Here is a 22628-nt window from a genome sequence, read left to right on the forward strand (position 1 = left end):
AAGGAAGGAAGGAAGGAAGGAAGGAAGGAAGGAAGGAAGGAAGGAAGGAAGGAAGAGAGAGAGAGAAAGAAAGAAAATAAAAGATTTAAAAAGCTAAGAGAAAGGGAAGGGTCCTTTAGAGGAGTGCAGTACGGATCCTGAGTACCCGAAGTCTGGCTTGGGAGACTGGTGCCCACTTCGCGCGAACCGACCAGACTCACGGGCGCTCGCGAATTGGGGCGTCCTTATGAGCCCTCTCCTTTCCTGATCGCGAGATAGGGCAAGGATTGTGTATCTGCAACCCCCCTCCCCCATTACTCAGTCGAAGTTTAGTTTAGTTTAGTCCTTCGGGCGCAGGACTTCGGGAACTTTGGAGAGAGGAGACCCCGAGGCGCGAGGGGAAAGAGCTAGGCTGAGCCGCGGACCGAGTGTCAGGTTCGCGGGCGCCTGAGCCCGGCAGAGGGATCGGGCTCCCGGCTCTGGGCTCTGGGATGTGGGTAGGGAGGCTGCATCTCAGCGTGGAGAGATAGTGATAGAGCAAAAAGTTTGGGCGCCGCTCTCGGCAAGTGCCCGAAATGTGGAGGAGAGCTTCCGCGCCGCCAGGCAGCAGCGGACAGAGCCTCCCCCTCCCCGCCCCCCGCCGCCGCTTCCCGGCTCGCCGCCGCCACCTCGTCCCCGAAAGCTGGGGCGCGGCCCCCTCCCAGGGCGGAGTGCCCAGGGGTCCCGGGGACTGGCCCAATCCAGGACCTGGTCCGGCCGGGCTGTGCCTCCCTAGGCCAGGGCTGGCTGCTGCGCTCAGGGTGTGCGGCAGCCCCTCCCCTCCCCCCGGCCGAAGCTGAACTCGGAGCCCTAGCCGGTCCCGGCTCTCAGCCCGCCCGGGGCTCTGCGGCGCCACCGCTGCCGCCGCCTCCCCACGGAGTGACGCGCCCTGCAGCCAACCCGGGCAGCCGGGGGGGAGGTCCAGGAGGGGTCCTGGGCGGAGCCGGGCCGCCCCCTTATCCCACGGGCTCGGGGCCGCTTCTCCCGAAAACTTCAGCCCTAATTGTCCTGGGAATGTCCGAGGTAGAGAAAGGGAGCGAGGGAGCAAGCCAGAGGCTGCAGGATCAGGGCCCCTGACCGGGAGAGGATGGGGTGGCGGGAGAGCTGCCCCTCCCCCGCCCCCCCCCCCCGCCGAACCCATCAGGTTCCCAAACCTTTCCTGGATCCTCTTCTCCGCGCCCCCGCGAGCCCGGGATCCAGGGGATGGAGAACTCGGGCGGAGGAGCGCCGAGCCAGGCGGGAGGGAGGCCGAACCGTGGGCGGGAGGCGGACCGGCGTGGGGCTGGCTCTTCCCCACTCTCTTATTTTTTTTTTTTTATGGGGTGGGGGTGGGCTGCTTTCTGGTAGCTCTTAAAGAAACGAAGAAACACTCACGAAACGGGACGCCCTTCCCCCAAATCCCGCCGCGGGACTCCCTCCCCCCGCAGGCCAGCGCGCCTCGCGCCCGAGTTGGGAAGTTCGCAGGGCGCCCGCTGCCCGGGTCCCCAGCCCCTGCTGCCCGGCCCCGGCCCCACCCCCCGCCCCCAACCCGGGGCGGCTCAATTCCGGGGAGGGCATGCTAATTTGGGTCGGCCCAGCCTGGGATGGGGAGGCGAAGGAGGGAGGGGAGAGGGAGGGAGCGGGGGGCGCCGGCCGGGGCGCCGGGCCCGCAGTGGAGAGGAGGCCGGGCCCCTGTGGCCAGGCCGCGGAGTCTCGGGCGGTCGCAAAGAGGGTTAACCCAGTGTCGGGCGGCGCGGAGCGCAGAGCCAGCCCCGCGGCCGGCTTATTGGGCCAGCGCGCGGAGAGACAGGGGTCTGCAGCAAATCACGAACTAATTGATTAAGGCGAGCGGGTTTGAATAGCGCTGGCCCGGTGCCAATCGCCTTTCAAAGAGCCCCTCTATGATTAATCGCAATGCATTATTGATAATCATAATTATAGAAGGACACATGCGCGCTGCGCCCGGGGCCGGGGAGCCGGGGAGGGGGCGGGCGGGCCGGCGGGCGGGGGGAGCCGCCGCCGCCGCCGCCGCTCGATTTCCGTAATTTTGAGAAGATTTTTTTTTAGTAATTTTTTATTCTGCCCCAGCTGATGTTTGAGCCAGCATGTCGCGGAGGAAGCAAGCGAAGCCTCAACATTTCCAATCCGACCCCGAAGTGGCCTCGCTCCCCCGGCGAGATGGTGAGTGCTCCGGCCCGCGTCGTGGACACACACACACGCACTCACACTCACTCAACACTCGGACCCACGCACACGCGGCTGGCCCCCGCACCCCCTACCCCACCGCGGCCCTGATCGACTCTTCCACTTGGCGTGATTTTTTTTTTTTCTTTTTAATTTTCAATGTGCCTTTGCTGGGCTTCCCCCGGCTGCCCCGGGGAAAGCGAGCACATCTCCCTGCAGGATCTTTACGGAGTTGCTGGGTCCTCCCGGGGGAAGGAGGGCGGGCAAGCCGGCCTGGCTACTCCATCCTGGTTTTTCCGGGGATCCCAGCGGCGGCCAGGACCCGGGAGCCCCATAAGGCGTGGGTGCAGGCGGAGGTCGTCCCCGTCTGACGGCGCGGGGTCCCTCGCACTCCCCGCGCCGCGATCGGGGGCCCCCGGCCGGGTCTGTGCCGCCCGGCCCTGCTGCCAGCGGGAAGGAAGTTTACTTCGGGCGCCGGGCTGAACTCCGAGTGTAGGGGGAGCTTGCTGCGCCCCTCTGCCCCACGCACACACTCCTCCTCGGCCCTCGCGGCAAAACGGGGGTGCCTTTGGAGGTTCAGAGCTGCAAGAAGGTGGGGATTGGTGTTGGGGCGCCCGCTCCTGACTCTCTGGGATCGCGGCCGGAGTGGAGAGTGCCGCTTGCCGCCAGTTGTTCCGGAGACTGTGCAAATGGACGGGGGAAGTGTCGGATCTGGCTCCCAAAGTTTATCCCGGCATCTCTTCTTCCAACACTTGTACCCTCTGCCCCCCAAAATCTTTATGGTCGGTATGCTCTCTCTGCGGATTGTAGTGCTCCCTACTTCCAGGCGAGTCGGGAAAGAAGTCGTAGGATAGTTTTTCAGGTTTTGGGGGTGGCCAGCCAGAGTGGAATCCCCCCTGAAACAGGAGCACTCGCTTTCTCCGATGGAGGCGACAACTGTGGGTCCCGAAGGGGCTGAACAAGTCCAGAACAAAGTTTGTGTGCGGGAGCTATGGCAGACAGTGCAAGAGATCTGGGCAGGGAGTTGGGGTACGGAGGGAGGACACCTGGAATCCCTCCTTGCTCCTAAAGGTGTTTCACTGTGCCGGCCTCAGAGCTCCCAGGCCTAGAGCCCAAGTCGTTGCAGCGGCGCTCGGGCTCGGGTCCCCGGGTAGTCCCGGCAAGAAGCTGGCCTCGGCTGCACGAGGACAGACGAGGAGCAGCCTCGGCGGGGGCTCAGCGGCTAGGGATGCCGCTCGGGATGCCCGCGTCCTTGGCGGCATTTTGAGATGTGATGGAGAGAGCTGGGCCCAGACAGAGCTCCGAAGCGTGCCCCTGATCAGCACTTCAGTCCAGTAAGCAGTGGCCGCCCGGGCCCCGAGGTCCCCGGCTTTTTTCCCAGCGGCCCGCCTCAGGGTAGAGCCGAGAAGCAGTGAAGCGAAGGGACCCTGGCTCCCTTTACTCCTGCTGTCGGGTAAAGGGAGTCCTGACTTGGGGTCCCTGTAAGAAAATGGGGGACTTGAAATCAATCAAGAAAATGGTTTACAGTAACCCTCTTCCCGGCCCCCAGTATTTCCTCAAGCTTGAATCCTTACCCAGGGCCTCTGCGATTTCTCAGTACGCTGAAAAGAACCCCTGAACCCCGCTTTCCACCCCAAGGGAAAGCGAGCACGCGGGGTAGATAGAGGTGAGATGACCCAAGGCCGCAGCAGCTGCGCCGAGTATTTTTCCGGGTTTTCTCAGTTTAGTTTCTTCTGATTCCCGCACCCACACCCATCTTTTCTAAAGTTTCTGGTGAGACCTTTTGCACCGGAAAACTGCACAAGCTTACAGTTTGTACATAAAAAAGCAAACTAGAGATAAGAGAGCGTTTTCTAGTGTGTTTGTAAATTTGTACTTATTTTCTACATTAAAACAAAAAAGTCTCGGCCTTCGAGGATAAATGATGCGTGCTAGACCTTTGCCTTTAGAATTCTGGATCAGGAATTTTTAATAGTTAAGTTTTCTCATAAAGCAATAGTATTAAAGGAGTTCACTGCTTCTTACCATTATTCTTTATTAGTACTTTTTTTTTTTTTTTTACATTTTTTGAGCTTTGAGGTAAGTTAGTTAATTGACTGAATCAAGTTTCCTTTCTCTTTTCTCTCCTTCTTTTGATTTCTTTCTCTTCCTTCCTTTCTTTTTTCTTCCCCAAAGCTGGTACATTGTCCTAAAGAAGCAGTAAACTGTTAGGGGCTCTCTAGGAAACACCCCCTCCCAGCCGTCTCTCCTCACCTCTCCCCACCCCCTCCTCTTTTTCTTCAGTAGTAATGGTTTTAGGTTATGACTGTTTTTACATGGTTGAACAATAAGTTTGGGAGAAGTTGCCTAGAGGGTAGATTTTGTAATAGGGTTTCAGGATTTAGTGTGTTGTAATATTAGTACACAAGTAATCCACCCCGATGGAGGCCTAGTATACTCCAGTTCTTTTTATTTGGGAGTAGTTGTGAGATAAATAGAATTGAAAGTTCATGACATAACTCAAGGTTACCTTTTAAAAGTCACCTTTTCTGCAGTGAATTCAGCAATCTCATTCTTCTCCCCACATATAACCCATACTTCTAGGAGTAACTGGGTTTTCTGTTTTGTTTTGTTATTTACATGTATAAAGAAAGGTTGGTACAGTTTTAGAAGGCAAGCCCCTTTTTAAGGATTCAGATTACTTTTTCTTATGTCCTGAGATAGTCTTGAAAATATGATAAATGAGATATGAAACATACCAAATTAAATCTAGTTCATGCACTTCTTGTTTACCAGTGCCTCAAATTGTATGACTTCTACCCAGAGACCTAGAAAAGTTTGTAGACCCAAGTTACAGAAGCCCTGAAGAAGGGGCTCCCGAAGCTGAAAGCAGCTAGGGCTATTTAGTGTTGTTGTGTGACCTGCCTGTGTGTGTTTGAGTGTGTGTGTGCTTACAAAGAAAACCCAGGCCATGCTAAGGAGCTGCACAGATAGCTTCATCTGGAGCAAGTGGAACTAATAATAATAATAAAAACCGAGTATTTGGTCGACTTCAGGATGCTGATATTTTATTCTACTTTACTGCAGCTGCAATGCCAGAAACACTCTAAACTTGGTGATTTTTCTGCTTTTTATGAAACCAAGATTAAGGCAAATATGACTTGTCTCTTAAATGATATTCAACAAGTCTCAAATTACTTGCAGAAAGATGACTGCTACTGGAAAGATTGTTTACCAAGATAAATAATTCTGAAGAAAGGGAATATTAGAATCTAATGATTTTATTTGTGGGTTATTTACTCTAAATTGGGATTTCACTTATGTATTGTGTGTGCGTGTATGTGTGGGGTTCTTCTTCCTTTACTGGTGTTTTTAAGATTCCTGAAACTACTACGTGGATGGCCCATTTAGACTCCATTCATTTATTTAAATAAAATTTTGATGCTCAGCTGTTTCAAGAAAAAGATAATATTGGAAAAATAAAACACCATGAATTGCAGATAACACACTAACAATCATATGAAGTATCATAAAAATTTCTCTTATTTATATTAATAATGAAGTTCTATCATTTACCAAAGTAATTTGCTCATTTTGAGCAGCTTAATAGCAACACATTGATCCCTGGGCCCAAAAGGTTAGAGAGAACTGTAATTAATTGCTTGCTTTAAAAAAAAAAAAAAAAAAAAAAACCAACACCTGCAAGATAAGGCAGTTGGAAGGAATTCATATTTAATCATAGACGTTTTAAGTTTTCATAATGTAAGATTCTGGATGAGAAAATGCAAACTGTTTTTGTGTGATTCGCTTCAGGCCGCACATACTTTCTAAAATGTTAAACACACACACACACGCACACGGTAGTATGTGTGAAAGTGAATATGTGATACTGAATGTTTTGTGGTTTATTTTACATAGAGTTTCCCCCGGAGTTCATTGGCACAAGTAGTAATATATAGGTTATTCTTTGGAGGCTTTATTCTTTTTCTTTATACTTTTGGAGGTAGCAAGTTGTCTTTACCAACAGAGCCTGTTAGAAGATAGAAGAACTCTACATTTTTATGGTGAAGGTCTTACTGGAATAGAAATAGGCAGACTGGTTAAGTTTCTGAAATCGTTAAAAGCCAAGCTCTCTGTAGGAACCAGAACAAATTCCTTCTACAACCTCAACTAGGTTTTCCTGAGACACTTCTTGGTACAGATAGCATCAGAATATTCCAAAACTATTCTTAAATTATTAAAACTGAAGTAGTTTGGCGAAAGAGGTGGAAAGTTAACCAAAGAACTAACACCCCTCCCCCCAAAAAGAAAAAAGTTTGTGTGCCAGGCTTTAGAAAACCTAGATGTGTCAAGCTGTTTTAACCTTTGCTAGCCTCCTCCCATGCAAAGGTGACAAGGTCCAGATCATAATATGTCCTTCAGTATCTTCCCAGTGACCCCCAAATTGAATCCTGCTAGTCACTTAGCAGGAAGTTAGTAGTTTATTTTAGTTTCACCTTATCAGCTTGGCTTCTTTTCCTAACCTTATTCCCCTGTCACCCTCAGATGCCAGACCCCCAAAGGGGAAGATTGACAGGTAGTTCCCATAGCTCAGTTTTACCCTCAAACAACAGGGATTTAGTTTCTTGTGCCTTTGCCAATGTTTATGTAGTCAAAGTTTAGATCTCGCCTTAAGGAGTCTCTTTTTTACGCGTCACTGCAATAGGAAAGCCACAAAGAAGTTTTTGAACAAACCCTTGCAACTGGAACCCCATCTAGTGTTCAGTTTGATTCATCCATGGGAAAGACATTTTCCCCTTTCATTTATTGTGTCTATTAGGTGGGCCTGGATCTCTATTTTAAAAGCAGTTTCTCGTCCATGTTGTTATTTTTTCAGAGATTTCACTTGTATTCTTCCACGAGAGAATACGCTAATCCCGGTCAGAACAGTGAGTAAACTTCAAGGGTACCAGAAAATTTGTCATTTGGTTGTGTGTCACATAGAGGAAACTTTAGACATCACAGAAAATATGCACAGCGTATGTTGTAGTGTTTAAAATTTCTTTGGAATCTTAAGTTGGACATTTGGATTTCAGACTTTTCGTAGGTCGGTGTTGAAAAAAAAAAGGTAAGAGATCAATCAAATATATTTGTGATAAGAAAAGGAGCAGGCTGTTAAAATTAAGGACTCCAAAACCACTATCCTGAGAAGTTCTATTAAGAAATGTAAATGCAATCTTAAGATAATGGGAAGTACAGTGAAGTGTCTTTCTGAAGAGCTCCAACAAAGAAAACTAAATCTGGTAGAGCAAGGTGGTTGCGTTTGTTTTCTGTTTTGTTTTCCTTTCCTGGCTGGCTAAACCTTTCTGTGTGGGGCATAGTTTTATTTTTATTTTCTCAGTAGACAGATATCCTAGAACACTTCAATTTTCTCCTTCCGATTCTGCAGTTTGGTTCAGATGATGAAAAGCTGACAAATTTGAATTAGGCATCAAGTACTTAATACATCAGAAACTAAAACATTTTGGATTTTAGTATAAATTTGGTGGAGATATAAGATCACTCTTCCCTTCCCACTAAAAGAAGGCCCAGAAAATTCCAAATATCTGTTTGTGTGTACATACTTAGAAAACCACTGCTTCTTAAATTTTCCTATATGACTAGGGTTGCTTACAAAATTAATCTGTATGCAAAATCCATAGAAAAGGAACAGGAATGCTATTTCACCATAGCACAAGGAACAAGGCAACTGTATTTACTATAATGGGGTCACCAGTTGCAATCCTGTGTAACAGATTACTGAGAGAGATACAAGATAGCAGACAATCAGAAAAATGAATTAGAACATGTTCCTCCTTGTGTGTTTGTGTGTGTGTGTGCATGTGTGTGTGTGTGTGTGTGTGAGGGGGGGGGGGGATCTTACTACAACTTAAAATATTCCCTTTGGTAAAAAGTCCAACTAGTCCTCATGTTTTGTCTTTTTTTTTCTTTTCTTTTTTTTTTTTTTTAATAAAAGGCTGCTTCCTTGGAATTTTGTTCCAAATGCAGATAGATTTAAAGTTAAGAATTATTACAGTGTAGCGACACCTGCTTTTGAAATAAATCAAAATAGATACCAGTATTTTGGGGGAGTGGGGTGTTCACAAACATCAGGAAATTAAATTAGTTGACTCTACAGTGAGATCAAATGTCAGCTTATTAAAAATGTTGTGAAAACCTAAGCTAAAATACGGGCAAGTTTTTAACACAGTCTCTTAAAAGCAAGCAGACATTTATTTTTAAACATCTATATTTTCCATCCAGTTAGCACAATCCTAAATATAAAAATTTTCAGGTTAAAAAACTTGAAAATTCTCAAGTGAGTCTTGAAGCAGCACAAATGCAGAATTCGAGTGCGGGAAAGGAATCATCAGCTAAACCCTGTAAAGTAACCTTCCTTTTATTTTCTCTATATATTATGAGAATATCAGATGTTTGCAAGTTATAAAGAATTAAAATATCTTTTAATCGTGAGCACAGATGTGCTAAATATTTGAAGCAACTACATTGTAATGTGTACAATTGATGAAGTCAGTTTTCTGATTTCCCTTGCTAGTTATTTAGTTCTGAATCTGTCATTATTTGTCTAAGCCCAGCTGACCAAGCAAAACTGTGTTTTAAAGTGGCTTTATGTTTTGATAAATGTGAGCTGGTTGAAAAGTATTTTCCACTGAATGCAGAGCTTAATAGAACATGCTGACATAATAGTTTTAATGCATTTTGTTGAAAATGTGTGAACAAACAGAATAGCTTTTGTTCCTTCATAATTGGCTGTAAAAGTAGATGGAAACATAACCATTACATATGGAAATGTGCAAAGAGAAAGAAATAACATTTCTGTTGAATATATTAGGAATTGCATTTCCTAGTTTAAAATAAGCATCTGAAATGGATGCATCATTTAAAATTGGTTGTCAAAATAAGAAGCTTTAAACAGAATTTTTGTCACATTATTTTTGTCCCAAGTTAAGCAACATAACTTTAGCAAATTTCATCTAATATTTTGTTTATATGATTTTAAGGCAGGGGGAGAGACATAAAGTGCTTAAAACAGCACCTTCCATATGCATAGGAATCCAGTGCCAATTAGGATGATTAAACATTAAATTAAAACCAAATCATTACTGGTATTTTCTGCTACAACTAAGATTTGTTTGGTGGTATTAATGCATTTTGCACTATACCCTTGTGGAGATTAAAAGATGGGTATTAGGAAAGCTGGCTTGTTAAGTATAACTTAGCTACTCAAATAACACTCCCAGCGAATAAAGTGTGCATACATTTGGCATACTTCACCAGGGGTTCTAATCAACTTCGGCATCACTCAAGGCAAATAGAGTTAAGGAATTTCCAGAAGTTAGTATTTAGGTATTAGTTTTATTTTCTGGAATGTCAAACTAGTCAAGCTTTTTAAAATGTTTACCACAAAAAGGCAAAGAGCTGACCCTTTCGAGTGGACTTTACCGAAAAAAGCAGCATTTTGATTTTACATTTATCCATATCTGCAATTACTTTGTTTTCTGCAAGTTTTCTGGGAGATTCAATTTGGAAGTCATGGAAACTACCTATTATCTGATTCAGTTCTGCAGAAAAGCATGCAGGGAGGTAATCCTGAATTAAACAGTTTTTTTTTTTTTTTTTCACAGCCTTCGTAGATGACCACACACCATTTGTACAACAGAAGTTGGTGTTCCCCATGCTGGGCAAACAATGGGAAGCCATCCTGTCTTTGAATAGGATGTTAGCTTGGAGTTAGAGATTTTTCTGTTTAATTTACAAATGGATCTTAGTGAGAAGACATCTGAGCAACCAGTGGAAACAAACATGAAATAAAGGGATTTTTATAATAAAAGGTTCAGGACAATCTGTTAAACAATTGATAACAGTTAAGAGCAAACTGTTTTTAAAGACATTTAGACAAGGAGAGCTGCAAAACCTTTCCAAACTCTAAACCAAGAATTATTTCTTAGGAGATGGGAGCACTTCACAACTGCACATCCTTCTTGAAGTTGATGTTTAATCAGAAATGTAAATCTTGTGCCAGTTTTTATAGACATAGAGAGTACTTTTGATGAAATATTTAGAGGCATAATGTTGCCATTTGAAGCATAGTGGCATATATCCTTTGATTAGTGGGATGGTAGCCAGAGTTGTATCTTTAATTTTAAAAATAAACATGCCATCGGGTGATACATAGGTGCCAGGCAGGCCTTGTAACGGATTATGATCATTGTGTTTCTCTTCATTGTTTGTGTTGCCTTCCCTTTTGTGTTCAAGTGAGTTTTGAGGAGCGGTCTGGAGGATTTGTTACTGATGTGACTAAAGTGTGTTTGTCACGGATCAGACGTAGTGCAGGTTGGAGGTAGGGGCTTGAGGTGATTTTCAAGTTGTCAGTCTATAGCTTGGTGATATGCATTCCCCCCCACCCTTGTCAACAACTGATTGGAACCTGAATGACTACAAATTAGTTTAGTGACAGAACAAACTGTCACAGATATCTTTGAGTCTGTTGAAAATGAATAAGGTTGACAGAAACTCAAGAGCCTAATAAGTCCTCAGATTGGTTTGTGGACCCTCTCCGGACAAGTAGACAATAAGGTGTATAAAAGATTGGAAATCAATATTTTGCTATGGAATTCCATCATGCACCAATGTCTCCCATTTTTAGTATTTTATATTTTGATGAAATATCTGAAGTCTATGACTCTCTGAGATACCAGATGGATAGGAATTCCTCCATACCCTTAAAAATTAATCATGGGTGTTCTTAGGTAATATTGATTGTTTTTCAAGGGCTACTGTTTTGAGTTTTGCAGGTTGCAGGTAGAAAACCATTGATTAGCCTTTTTTTTTTTTTTTAACTCATAGGTGATTGTGTGTCCTGGCCCCTTTTCTAACCCTGCACCTTTTTGATGTTTGTAGGAGACACAGAAAAGGTTCAACCGAGTCGCCCCACTAAGAGCAAGGATGCCCACGTCTGTGGCCGGTGCTGTGCCGAGTTCTTTGAATTATCAGATCTTCTGCTCCACAAGAAGAACTGTACTAAAAATCAATTAGTTTTAATCGTAAATGAAAATCCAGCCTCCCCACCCGAAACCTTCTCCCCCAGTCCCCCTCCCGATAATCCTCATGAACAAATGAATGACACAGTGAACAAAACAGATCAAGTGGACTGCAGCGACCTTTCAGAACACAACAGACTTGACAGGGAAGAGTCCATGGAGGTGGAGGCCCCGGTTGCTAACAAAAGCAGTAACGGCACTTCCAGCGGCAGCCACAGCAGTACCGCCCCAACCAGCAGCAGCAGCAGCAGCAGCAGCAGCAGCTCCTCCACAGGTACCTCAGCGATCACAACCTCTCTACCTCAACTCGGGGACCTGACAACACTGGGCAACTTCTCCGTGATCAATAGCAACGTCATCATCGAGAACCTCCAGAGCACCAAGGTGGCGGTAGCCCAGTTCTCCCAGGAAGCGAGGTGCGGTGGGGCCTCCGGGGGCAAGCTGGCAGTCCCAGCCCTCATGGAACAGCTCCTAGCTCTGCAGCAGCAGCAGATCCACCAGCTGCAATTGATCGAACAGATTCGTCACCAAATATTGCTGTTGGCTTCTCAGAACGCAGACTTGCCAACATCTTCTAGTCCTTCTCAAGGTACTTTACGAACATCTGCTAACCCCTTGTCCACGCTAAGTTCCCATTTATCTCAGCAGCTGGCAGCAGCAGCTGGATTGGCACAGAGCCTTGCCAGCCAATCTGCCAGCATTAGTGGTGTGAAACAGCTACCCCCAATCCAGCTACCTCACAGCAGTTCTGGCAACACCATCATTCCATCCAACAGCGGCTCTTCTCCCAGTATGAACATATTGGCAGCAGCAGTTACCACCCCGTCCTCAGAAAAAGTGGCTTCGAGTGCTGGGGCCTCCCATGTCAGCAACCCAGCGGTCTCATCTTCGTCCTCACCAGCTTTTGCAATAAGCAGTTTATTAAGTCCTGCGTCTAATCCACTTCTACCTCAGCCAGCCCCCCCTAACTCGGTCTTCCCCAGCCCTTTGCCCAACATCGGAACAACTGCAGAGGATTTAAACTCCTTGTCTGCCTTGGCCCAGCAAAGAAAAAGCAAGCCACCAAATGTCACTGCGTTCGAAGCAAAAAGTACTTCCGATGAGGCATTCTTCAAACACAAGTGCAGGTTCTGCGCGAAGGTCTTTGGGAGTGACAGTGCCTTGCAGATCCACTTGCGTTCCCACACCGGAGAGAGGCCGTTCAAGTGCAACATCTGCGGTAACAGGTTCTCCACCAAGGGGAATCTGAAAGTCCACTTTCAGCGCCACAAAGAGAAATACCCCCACATCCAGATGAACCCCTATCCTGTGCCTGAGCATTTGGACAATATCCCCACGAGTACTGGCATCCCATACGGCATGTCCATCCCTCCAGAGAAGCCAGTCACCAGCTGGCTAGACACCAAACCAGTCCTGCCTACTCTGACCACTTCAGTCGGCCTGCCGTTGCCCCCAACCCTCCCAAGCCTCATACCCTTCATCAAGACAGAAGAGCCAGCCCCCATCCCCATCAGCCATTCTGCCACCAGCCCCCCAGGCTCAGTCAAAAGTGACTCCGGGGTGTCTGAGCCAGCCACGAGAAACCTAGGTGGGCTCCCAGAGGAAGCCGAAGGGTCCACTCTGCCACCCTCCAGTGGCAAAAACGAAGAGAGTGGCATGGTCACCAACTCAGTCCCAACAGCGAGCAGTAGCACCCTGAGCTCCCCAGTGGCAGACTGCGGCCCTGTGGGCAGTGCCACCACTTTCACCAACCCTTTGTTGCCGCTCATGTCCGAGCAGTTCAAGGCCAAGTTTCCTTTTGGGGGACTTCTGGACTCAGCCCAGGCATCAGAGACATCCAAGCTTCAACAACTGGTAGAAAACATTGACAAGAAGGCCACTGACCCCAATGAGTGCATCATCTGCCACCGGGTTCTCAGCTGCCAGAGCGCCTTGAAAATGCACTACAGGACACACACTGGGGAGAGGCCCTTTAAGTGTAAGATCTGTGGCCGGGCTTTCACCACAAAAGGGAATCTTAAAACCCACTACAGTGTCCATCGTGCTATGCCCCCACTCAGAGTCCAGCATTCCTGCCCCATCTGCCAGAAGAAGTTCACAAATGCTGTGGTCCTACAGCAGCACATCCGAATGCATATGGGAGGCCAGATCCCTAACACCCCAGTCCCCGACAGCTACCCCGAGTCCATGGAGTCTGACACAGGCTCCTTCGATGAGAAAAATTTTGATGACCTAGACAACTTCTCTGATGAAAACATGGAAGACTGTCCTGAGGGCAGCATCCCCGATACGCCCAAGTCTGCAGATGCCTCCCAAGACAGCTTATCTTCTTCGCCTTTGCCCCTAGAGATGTCGAGTATTGCTGCTTTGGAAAATCAGATGAAGATGATCAATGCCGGCCTGGCAGAGCAGCTGCAGGCCAGCCTGAAGTCGGTGGAGAATGGGTCCGTCGAGGGGGATGTGCTGACCAATGATTCATCCTCAGTGGGTGGTGACATGGAGAGCCAAAGTGCCGGCAGCCCAGCCATCTCAGAGTCTACCTCTTCCATGCAGGCTCTGTCCCCGTCCAACAGCACCCAGGAGTTCCACAAGTCACCCAGCGTTGAGGAGAAACCACAGAGAGCGGTCCCAAGTGAGTTTGCCAATGGTTTGTCTCCCACCCCAGTGAATGGTGGGGCTTTGGATTTGACATCGAGTCACGCAGAGAAAATCATCAAAGAAGATTCTTTGGGGATCCTCTTCCCTTTCAGAGACCGGGGTAAATTTAAAAACACTGCTTGCGACATTTGTGGCAAAACATTTGCTTGTCAGAGTGCCTTGGACATTCACTATAGAAGTCATACCAAAGAGAGACCATTTATTTGCACAGTTTGCAATCGTGGCTTTTCCACAAAGGGTAATTTGAAGCAGCACATGTTGACACATCAGATGCGAGATCTGCCATCCCAGCTCTTTGAGCCCAGTTCCAACCTTGGCCCCAATCAGAACTCGGCGGTGATTCCCGCCAACTCGTTGTCATCTCTCATCAAAACAGAGGTCAACGGCTTCGTGCATGTTTCTCCTCAGGACAGTAAGGACACCCCCACCAGTCACATCCCTTCTGGGCCTCTGTCTTCCTCTGCCACATCCCCAGTACTGCTCCTGACTCTGCCCAGGAGAACTCCCAAGCAGCACTACTGCAACACGTGTGGCAAAACCTTTTCCTCGTCGAGTGCCCTGCAGATTCACGAGAGAACTCACACTGGAGAGAAACCCTTTGCTTGCACTATTTGTGGAAGAGCTTTTACGACTAAAGGCAATCTTAAGGTACCTTGCTCTGTCTGCACCTCACCCATTCCCTCAACCCTGTCCCACTGTCATTGATTATCTATAATGCATGCCCCCAGAGTCATCAGCCCAGATATTCAGGGCAAGAGCTCTTGCAAGGGAACCTGCTGCACATGGTGGACGGGGGAGAAACGAGGGTGCCTGGGAGGGTCAGGATCATGGCAGGGACAAGGGCAGGCTGCAGCTCACTGAATGTCAGTGCACATTGAATAATTTGGTACCTAAGCGAAGCAGCGGCCTCTCTCTGTTGTCTCGCTAAGTGCACCAAATGAATTGCTTTACCTACCAAGGAAGACAGCCTGGCGTTGCCATGGGGTATTGATTAAAGAGCTCCATGTGGCCTGTGTGCTGCCCGTATCACTTAATAATTACGGCTCTCGGCGTATGCATCTATTTTTCATAACTGCAGTCCAGCATGGTTTGTTTGTCTAAAAACAATAACGTCACTGCTCTGCTAATGGGTATTATGATAATTGATTTTACAGCATTTCCTACTGATATGGAAATAAAGCAAATATGCTTAAGTTCTAGAGCAACAGTTGAGTGCTCTTAGTGTGTACGTTTTTCTGTTGACAGAGTATTTCTCTGGAGATTGCTCCCAGTAATGTGAGATGAATAATTACTTTCTGGCTTTTCTCTCCATACGCAGACCCTCCAATGGGCAATCAGGGAGGGACACCTTCTTCCCATCTGAAAAGGACATTTATAGGGTAAAGCGTGTCAGATACAATACTTAGCATTGCAATGAGAGTGGACATAACAATTCTAACCCTGAAAGGAGCTATCCGCCACTGCCTGGCTTGCTTGAGGCCATTATAAGCTAAATATGGGTAATAAAAAAGAAGTAAGTAAGGCATCTTTGCCCAGGAAGAGGGGAGACAGCCCAGGGCTGCAGAGAGTGAACATGTTATTACTAGACAGGAGGAATGGATGGTTCCTGTTGCCTTCACTGTCTGTCACATGATGAGAATAGACATTTAGGCCACTTGCTTTGTGGACATTTGGGATATGAATCGAGACAGATTCAGCTATTAAGCTTCTCTCCCCCTCCTCTTTCCCCCCCTCCTCTCTGCCTGCCCTCCCTGTATCTCAGGTACACATGGGCACTCACATGTGGAATAGCACCCCTGCGCGACGGGGTCGGCGGCTCTCTGTGGATGGCCCCATGACATTTCTAGGAGGCAATCCCGTCAAGTTCCCAGAAATGTTCCAGAAGGATTTGGCGGCAAGATCAGGAAGTGGGGATCCTTCCAGCTTCTGGAATCAGTATGCAGCACCACACTCCAATGGGTTGACTATGAAGGCCAACAGGATCTCCATCATTCAGAATGGTGGCATCCTCCAATTCCCGGAAGCCTTGGCATTGGGAACAGCTCACCTGTTTGTGGGCTGACAGGAAATCTGGAGAACCTCTAGAACTCAGAGCCCAGTACTTCTCTGGCCAGCCTGGAGAAAATGGCAAGCAGTCAGAAGAGAACCAACTTCCACTTCACCTGCTTCATGGAGGACAGCAAAGAGATTGTCACAAGTTAAAGCACCTCAGGCTGGAGACATTAGCATTCATTCCTGTTCAGAATATGACCTATGGTGGCCTCCTACTCCTTGCCCGCCCCCCCCAACTGTGCCCCTTCCTTCTGTTCCCCAGATCTATGAACTACAACATTATGAAGACATTCTTTTTGTACCTTGTTCAACTTTAGAGTTCTAAGAAAGCTTATTTATTAGTGATATAACCTTGCTTTGCAAACAGAATGCAAGCGTTAACTTTGGTCTTCTGTATTTTGGACTAAATACTAATTGACTAGAGTGCTGTAAACTTGCTGTAACATTTATGGCAGTTGCAAGTTGCCCTGCTAGGCAGTTGTAATCTGGCATTAACTTATTTTCTATATCCAGTTTAATATGAATCTGGTGTTGATGCAATGCCTCGGTGATGCATTAGATCTCTAATAAAGTCTGTATATACATGTACACTTTGATCCTGCTGGAAAATTTTATCAGCAAACACATTGTCTAATCTTTCAAAACAGATTTAAGGAAAGGACTCAAAGTACAGACTGAACAGTGTGGTTCTTTGAAAGGTTTGGTTTTTTAGTTTTTATTCTAAAATTCAACCTGTTTTGTTTTGTTTTGTAGATTTAACCATTTCCATTTGGAACTGCTATTTGTATTGTGCTTTTTACTTGAGTCGTCTTCAATGTCAATAAGTTTCTGTACAGTAATAAGCACGCAGAATTCTTTAGAGAAAAAGAAAACAAGTGTTGTTTTGGTAGTTGAAACTGAGACGTAACATTTTGCCTTGTAGGTATATTCACAATAGAAAATGTGTGCTGGAATTTCACAATGCTGCTAAGTATAGCATCTTGAACAACCTTCAGTGGAGAAAATGTAGATGCTCTTGTATATACAATAAGAAATATCACTTTCATTAAAATGTACATAAGTTCCTTACAAGAGCAAATGCTTCTTCTTGATCAAGAGAGCAGGTATAGTGTTTGTTTATTTTGTATTAGGTATGGAAGAAAAAAATTGGACTGTTACATGCACTTTCTTGGAAAGTTGAAAGGAAAGGGGGGGTCCAATTTCTTTAACATTTAATACTTACTAACAGCAGAGATACTGTAATTTTACTCAAGTAATCAAATACATTTTTTTTTTGCAACAGATAAAACAAAATAATGTGTCTGTGTTTTTAGAGTGCATTTCTATTTAGCTAGGCCCCTAAATGCATTTTCACTATTCCCCAGGTAGCGGTAAATTGTGTATGTGAGTGTGTAACTCTCTTTAAATGAGGAATTGTAAAAGGCATAACAGAAACGAGTTTGCATGAGCCTGCGTTTTCTTTTATTTTGAAATTTGGAGTCCGTAGATATTTTCTCAGTATCTATGACTCATTTAGGAATGAATTTTATAGACTCCACTTGCTATCCATCCCCAAGAAAAATGAAAAAATGAAATGACATAAAAAGAAGTTGTCGGAGGTTTTATCCCAACAGGTAAGTTTCTTTTAAGCCAGATATTTATGCCGATTTAGATTTCACTTTTATTATTTTGGTTTTATTTCCCTTAATACAGTCCCGTTTTTTTTCAGGCAGCTGAGAGCCACATTGCTGGGGAGTTCCTGATGCTGCGGGGTTATATAATCTGACTCAAACTGGGCCTCAACCCAGAGAGGTCAACATGTTCTTTATTTAATTGGTCTTTTAGGCATTTAAACGCACATGCATATTTGAAAGAAAAAGTCTATTAGAAAGGTTATGTAGCGTCAGCTTGAATATTTCATCATGCGAATTCAATGGGATTCTTCCCCTCTCCCTGTTGTTCTGGGGCGAAGGGGGAAACAGGCTTTCTTCCTCCTGATCACTCTTTTGGGGTGAGCAAACGGACTAAATGGAAGCTGTGTCCAGAGGGGTCGCTGATTTTTTTAATTTTTTTTTTTTTTTTAATGTTTCGGGGAGGTGGTAAACCGCCGCAGCCAGCGGTTGTGCCCAGGTAAGGTAGAAAGTCTCGGGCCGCTTCCTGCAGAAGTTTCCACCAGGGCTCGGGCCACCCGGGGCCGCTCTCCCCCGACCCTGCCTTTAGATCTCGGTGCCTAACAGGCGCCCTCAGCCCCTGCTCGGCCTCCCGGCCCAGGCCCGGCGTTCGGGAAGGTGGGCGCTGACCTGGGCCGGGGCAGTGCAGGGGAGGGGGTGGGAGCCCCAGAGGAAGAGAGGGTGGCGGCCGGGTGGGCGTGGGGGGGTGCGCCACGTAATGAGTGATGCTGAGAATCACCCCGAAGGCTCGGCACGCGAACGTTTAGAGGGACATATTTCTCGGTCTCGCCTCTCCCGTCCCGTCCCCTCTGCCCCAGGGGTGACCTTCTTTCCTCAAGAGTGGGGACACGGATTGAAGGCCGGAATTCCAGCCAGAAGCTCTTGTTCTGCGCGGGCCAGTTGGAGCGGTTTCCGCTGCACAGACTAAGTCCACACCTTCCCATCGCTGGGCGTGGCGAGGAGGGGCTGCCCCCGGCTGCACGCCTTTTGCGCCCAGGCCCCTGTCCCGTGGGCGGACCGTGCGCCGAGGGACAGGGCCTGGGGACCTCCTAGGGAAGTGGTCCGAGGGTCTGCCAGCCACCGAGAGGGGCAGGCTTCGACAGTGCCCCCCTGGCGCACACGCCAGGCTCCTCGCCCCCCATCTCCAAAGGGCCCAGGTGGCTGCCCCCCGACGCCATCCACCGAGCGTCCGACAGCAGCTGGATCCCGCTCTCCAAAGGTCGCCGCCACCGGGTCCCCGGGGCTCCCACACGCAGGGCCTGGAGCGAAGGTCACCGCCCAGCACCACCTCCGGCTGCGCATCCATGTCCAAGAGGCAGGCGGTGGAGAGAGGGGAGCCCGGGCGCCTTGTTCTCTTTCCCTCTGATCACCAACCTCCTACCCTTCCTCCAGTGGTTTCTGAAAGTGAGTTGCGGGAGCAAAAGTCACTTTTCTTTCGGGAGGCATCAAAAGCGTTTAGGAAAAGGTCTGAGGGTCTCTCTGTCTGTTTCTCCCCCGCCTCCCTTTCTCTCTCTCTCTCTCCCCCCCTCCGTCCCTCCCTCTCTCTCCGCTTTTGTCCCTGCCTATCCATTTATTGATTAACTATCGTTCTAATCTATTGATCATTACCTGCCCATTCATTCCCCTTTCCATCCATTTCCAAAATAAGAAATCGCCCTCTGCCCTGCTTCTCCTCCCAGTGTGAAAAACACACTCAACCTTTGGACTCGGCCCGCAAAACAGAACTAGATTTACATTTATAAAGCAACAGGATTGAGGTGAAGGCAGCCGACGGACAGGCACCCCCTTCTCACCTACTCCCCCACCCTCGCCCCGCCACGCCTCACTGGAGGTGCCCCTTGGTGGTATTGGGATAGCGGAAAATCGAGTTCACTGAATTAAGGAAGGATTGTTGCTGCAACTAAGTTCACAGAATTTTTTAACTAAAAATACTCACTTTGGTGACAGTTTCCCCAGCTTTTTTTTTTTAATGGGAATTGTGAAAATAACAGCACAGAGAAGAATTTAAGAAACACTTTGTGCCTATCACTCAAAATTTACGAAAGTTGGGAACTTGTAGTTTATTCGAGTTTTTCTTCCTCCACCCCTCCCCAGGAGCTACGTTTCCTGTTCTTCCTCTCTGCCTGGGTAGCTATCATTCTCTCATTCTCTTCTCTGTGTTTCCTTCCTTATATTCCTTCGTGCTTTTTCTTTTTCCTTCCCCCTCCAACTCCACTACCCCGCCTTTTCCACCCACCCTCACGGGCTTCCTTGTTTCTGGAAAATATACTTGGAAGAGCAGTTTGGTAATTGACAGGGACCTGGGGAGGGAAAAAGAGAGAGAGAGAAAGAAAGAACCAATACTGACCCAAGCTGCCCTAGACGATCTTCCCCCCGGGTCTGGGTGGGGGAAGGGAGGGTAGCTTAGGGGAGGATTCCTGAAGATCAGCTGGAGATACCTGAAGGTGACTTTGGGCTTAGAGTTTTCACATCCCAATCTTCACAGGCCAAGTCTATTCAAATGGCTTTTTAGGGAGTGGAGGGAGGATAATTTTCTTTTTTTTTTTTAATTAGAAGAAAAAAAATCTTCAAACAGAAAATTCTAAATGATTTGCAGTTGACATAAATTTCTAGCAGTAGATTATTTGCTTATTGTTTTTGGCATGTTGTGAATGTCAAGAATGAGAGAACTTAAAAAAAAAAAAAGGAAAATCTCCCACTCTGTTAAAACTTAGCAGTCCTGTTAGAAAAATAAAGCAATGGATTCTTTACTAGGAGTTACACACTCCACCCCAAATGAAACAAATGTCAGAAGGGGTAACAAAGTGGAAAAATGCGTAAAGTGAATTTCAAAGGGCTCCACAGTAAAGCGCAATCTGAGATTCACAGAAAAGTAGAGACGGATAAGACAGGAATTAGGTCATCTGGTCCAGACCCCAGGAAATATGTCTAGATCAAAGCCTGCTCTGTTAGAATAAACAAAACAGGGCCCATTGGGCCCTACCAATATTTTCATCTCAGTGCTAAGAGCTGCTAATCTAACCAGCTCTGTTTGATGAAAGGGGTAAAAATTACAACTGTAAAAATGACGACGTAAAAAATGTCCTCTCAACTCTTAGAGGAAGATAAAGATTTAGATTTGAGCTAAAAAGTAACAAGATCCAGGCCCAGATCAACACAAACTTCCTGGAATTTTAGCACTAAGTAAATTATCTAATCCCCGCCATTGTTCCCTCCCTGCCGCCACCCCTCACCCCCACCCATCTTGTGCACCCCATGCAATTGAGTATGCCAGATGATTTACATTAAAAATTGGTTAAATTTTAACTGCAGTCTGAGGACATTGCAGGAGGCCTATGGGGTTCACTTCTTTTGCGTTCCTTAAAGACCTACTCGTTTTCTGTCCTCCACCAACCCCAGTGTGGCCTGCCCCCCAGGCAGTGGTTGGGGTAGCAGGCTGGACTTCCTTGTGTGGATGCTTTGTTTAAGCCCAGTCTTAAAGTTTGGGCTCTCTTTCCACTGTGAAGGGCAGATGGACAGAGGCCTGGCTTGTGTGTCCCATCAGCCTAGCTTTGGGTACACACCATCCGTCGGCTCCTTGATATTTTCGCAGCTAAGCCGAAAGACTGTGTAAGTACTTGGTAAGACTTTCTTTCACCACCAACTTGATGGCCTTCAACCAACAGCCAGGGAACATTCGATAGGTAGAAACATCTACAAAAACGGACAGGAAATCCCAGAGAAGGAAAACTCGCCCAGGCTAAATCCCAGGTTTGTAGTTCCTTACTGAGCCTGGCTTCCTCTTAACTGTTTAAACATACGACTTGGCTCCTCTGTGTTTCTGTGCCCATCTGAGCTCAAGTTGAACAAAGACTTGTGGGCCACATGTCAACCTGGCTCCAGTGCTTTCGGAAGCCAGGGACGATGACGAGAGGCATGGGGAGTGTGACTGGTCTTTCTGAACGCAGACAGGAGCAGACCATCTTCTGTGTGTGGCCCCTGCCTGCTCACTTTGCCAAGGGCAATTCCAGGATAGGCTTTTTGCTTACACTCTGTGGAGGGCTTTGAAGACAAGTGAAACTGCATTGGTGGCCACATGCAAGTCGACCCAGAGTGGGACCTATCCAGCTGCACCAGGCACAGCTGAATCCTGACACGGTGCAGCCTGTTAGGTCATGGATGCCTGGACACCAGGAGGCCACGTCATCTTGTTGTCACGGTGACATTCAGGATGAAGTCCTGGAAGTCACCTGGAAACATGGGTAAACATGGTAGACCCCCGCTCCTGATGTTAGAGGCAGACAAAACATGATTATATACGTACTAATCAGCCTGCAGACCTGCTTCTGTATTCAGAAACTGGAATTCTCTATGTCTTATCTTGCTTGTGATTCATAACAATCCATTTAACGGATGACAAAACTAAGAGCCTGAGAGCAGAGAAGGAACATTTAGACACCAGGAGACCTGGAGCCTGAATGCCAACTTTGGGCATTTGGTGGTCATTGCCTAATCCAAGGGACCATTCCCCAAACTATGCCGTGAGGGGTTAGACTTCCATCAATAGTCTGCAGTAGCTTCCTTCAAACGCTTGCCATGTTTATCACCACATTAGTGGAATCCCACCTTTATTTTTACTTATTTGATAATTTAAGCATACTTGCTTTTTAAAAGTTAAGTATATTTATTTTAAAAGGAATGGGAAACACTAAATTCATTTATCTCCAGTAGTCTTTCTAATCCTGTGCAAGAGAAACCCTTAGAGTGCAGAACGGTTTTACACTGGTGATGTGCCCAAATTCAAAGTCATCTGAACAAATCCTGCCTCTTCACTCAATGACACCCTTTCTGGGTTCTCTTCTAACCAGCTGTGTCTTGTTTCAGACAAGTGTGAGGTCTGTGGGTCTTAAAGAGTTTTATTTAAGCCCCATCTCCCCCTGCCCTAACCCATCAATACACACCTTTGACCTGGCCCAGAGTTTGCCAAACTGCAGGATGTGACCCAACAGTACATTATGAAATCAGTAGAATATATCATCACTAGGACTAT

The 22628-nt window shown here is 47.0% G+C and overlaps 1 protein-coding gene and 1 long non-coding RNA gene across 4 annotated transcripts in view; one reads left to right on the forward strand and one right to left on the reverse strand.

Annotated features, from left to right (window-relative positions):
• LOC108305462 overlaps window positions 1–1280 on the reverse strand; it is a 44401-nt gene extending 43121 nt beyond the window's left edge. For all 3 annotated transcript variants that reach the window (XR_005200572.1, XR_001825748.2, XR_005200571.1), the window contains exon 1: window positions 1173–1280. This is a non-coding gene — a long non-coding RNA (uncharacterized LOC108305462). The remainder of the gene's footprint in view (window positions 1–1172) is intronic.
• Window positions 1281–1669: 389 nt separating this feature from the next.
• Window positions 1670–16538, forward strand: SALL1 (spalt like transcription factor 1). The gene is made up of 3 exons (XM_017530116.2): window positions 1670–2178; window positions 11101–14546; window positions 15661–16538. Exons 1-3 carry the CDS (start codon window positions 2103–2105, stop codon window positions 15958–15960), a joined length of 3822 nt encoding a protein of 1273 aa, XP_017385605.1. The 5' UTR covers window positions 1670–2102; the 3' UTR covers window positions 15961–16538.
• Window positions 16539–22628: the final 6090 nt, after the last annotated feature.

This window comes from Cebus imitator, unplaced genomic scaffold (genome assembly GCF_001604975.1).
Source record: "Cebus imitator isolate Cc_AM_T3 unplaced genomic scaffold, Cebus_imitator-1.0 Scaffold63, whole genome shotgun sequence".
NCBI lineage: Eukaryota > Metazoa > Chordata > Mammalia > Primates > Cebidae > Cebus > Cebus imitator.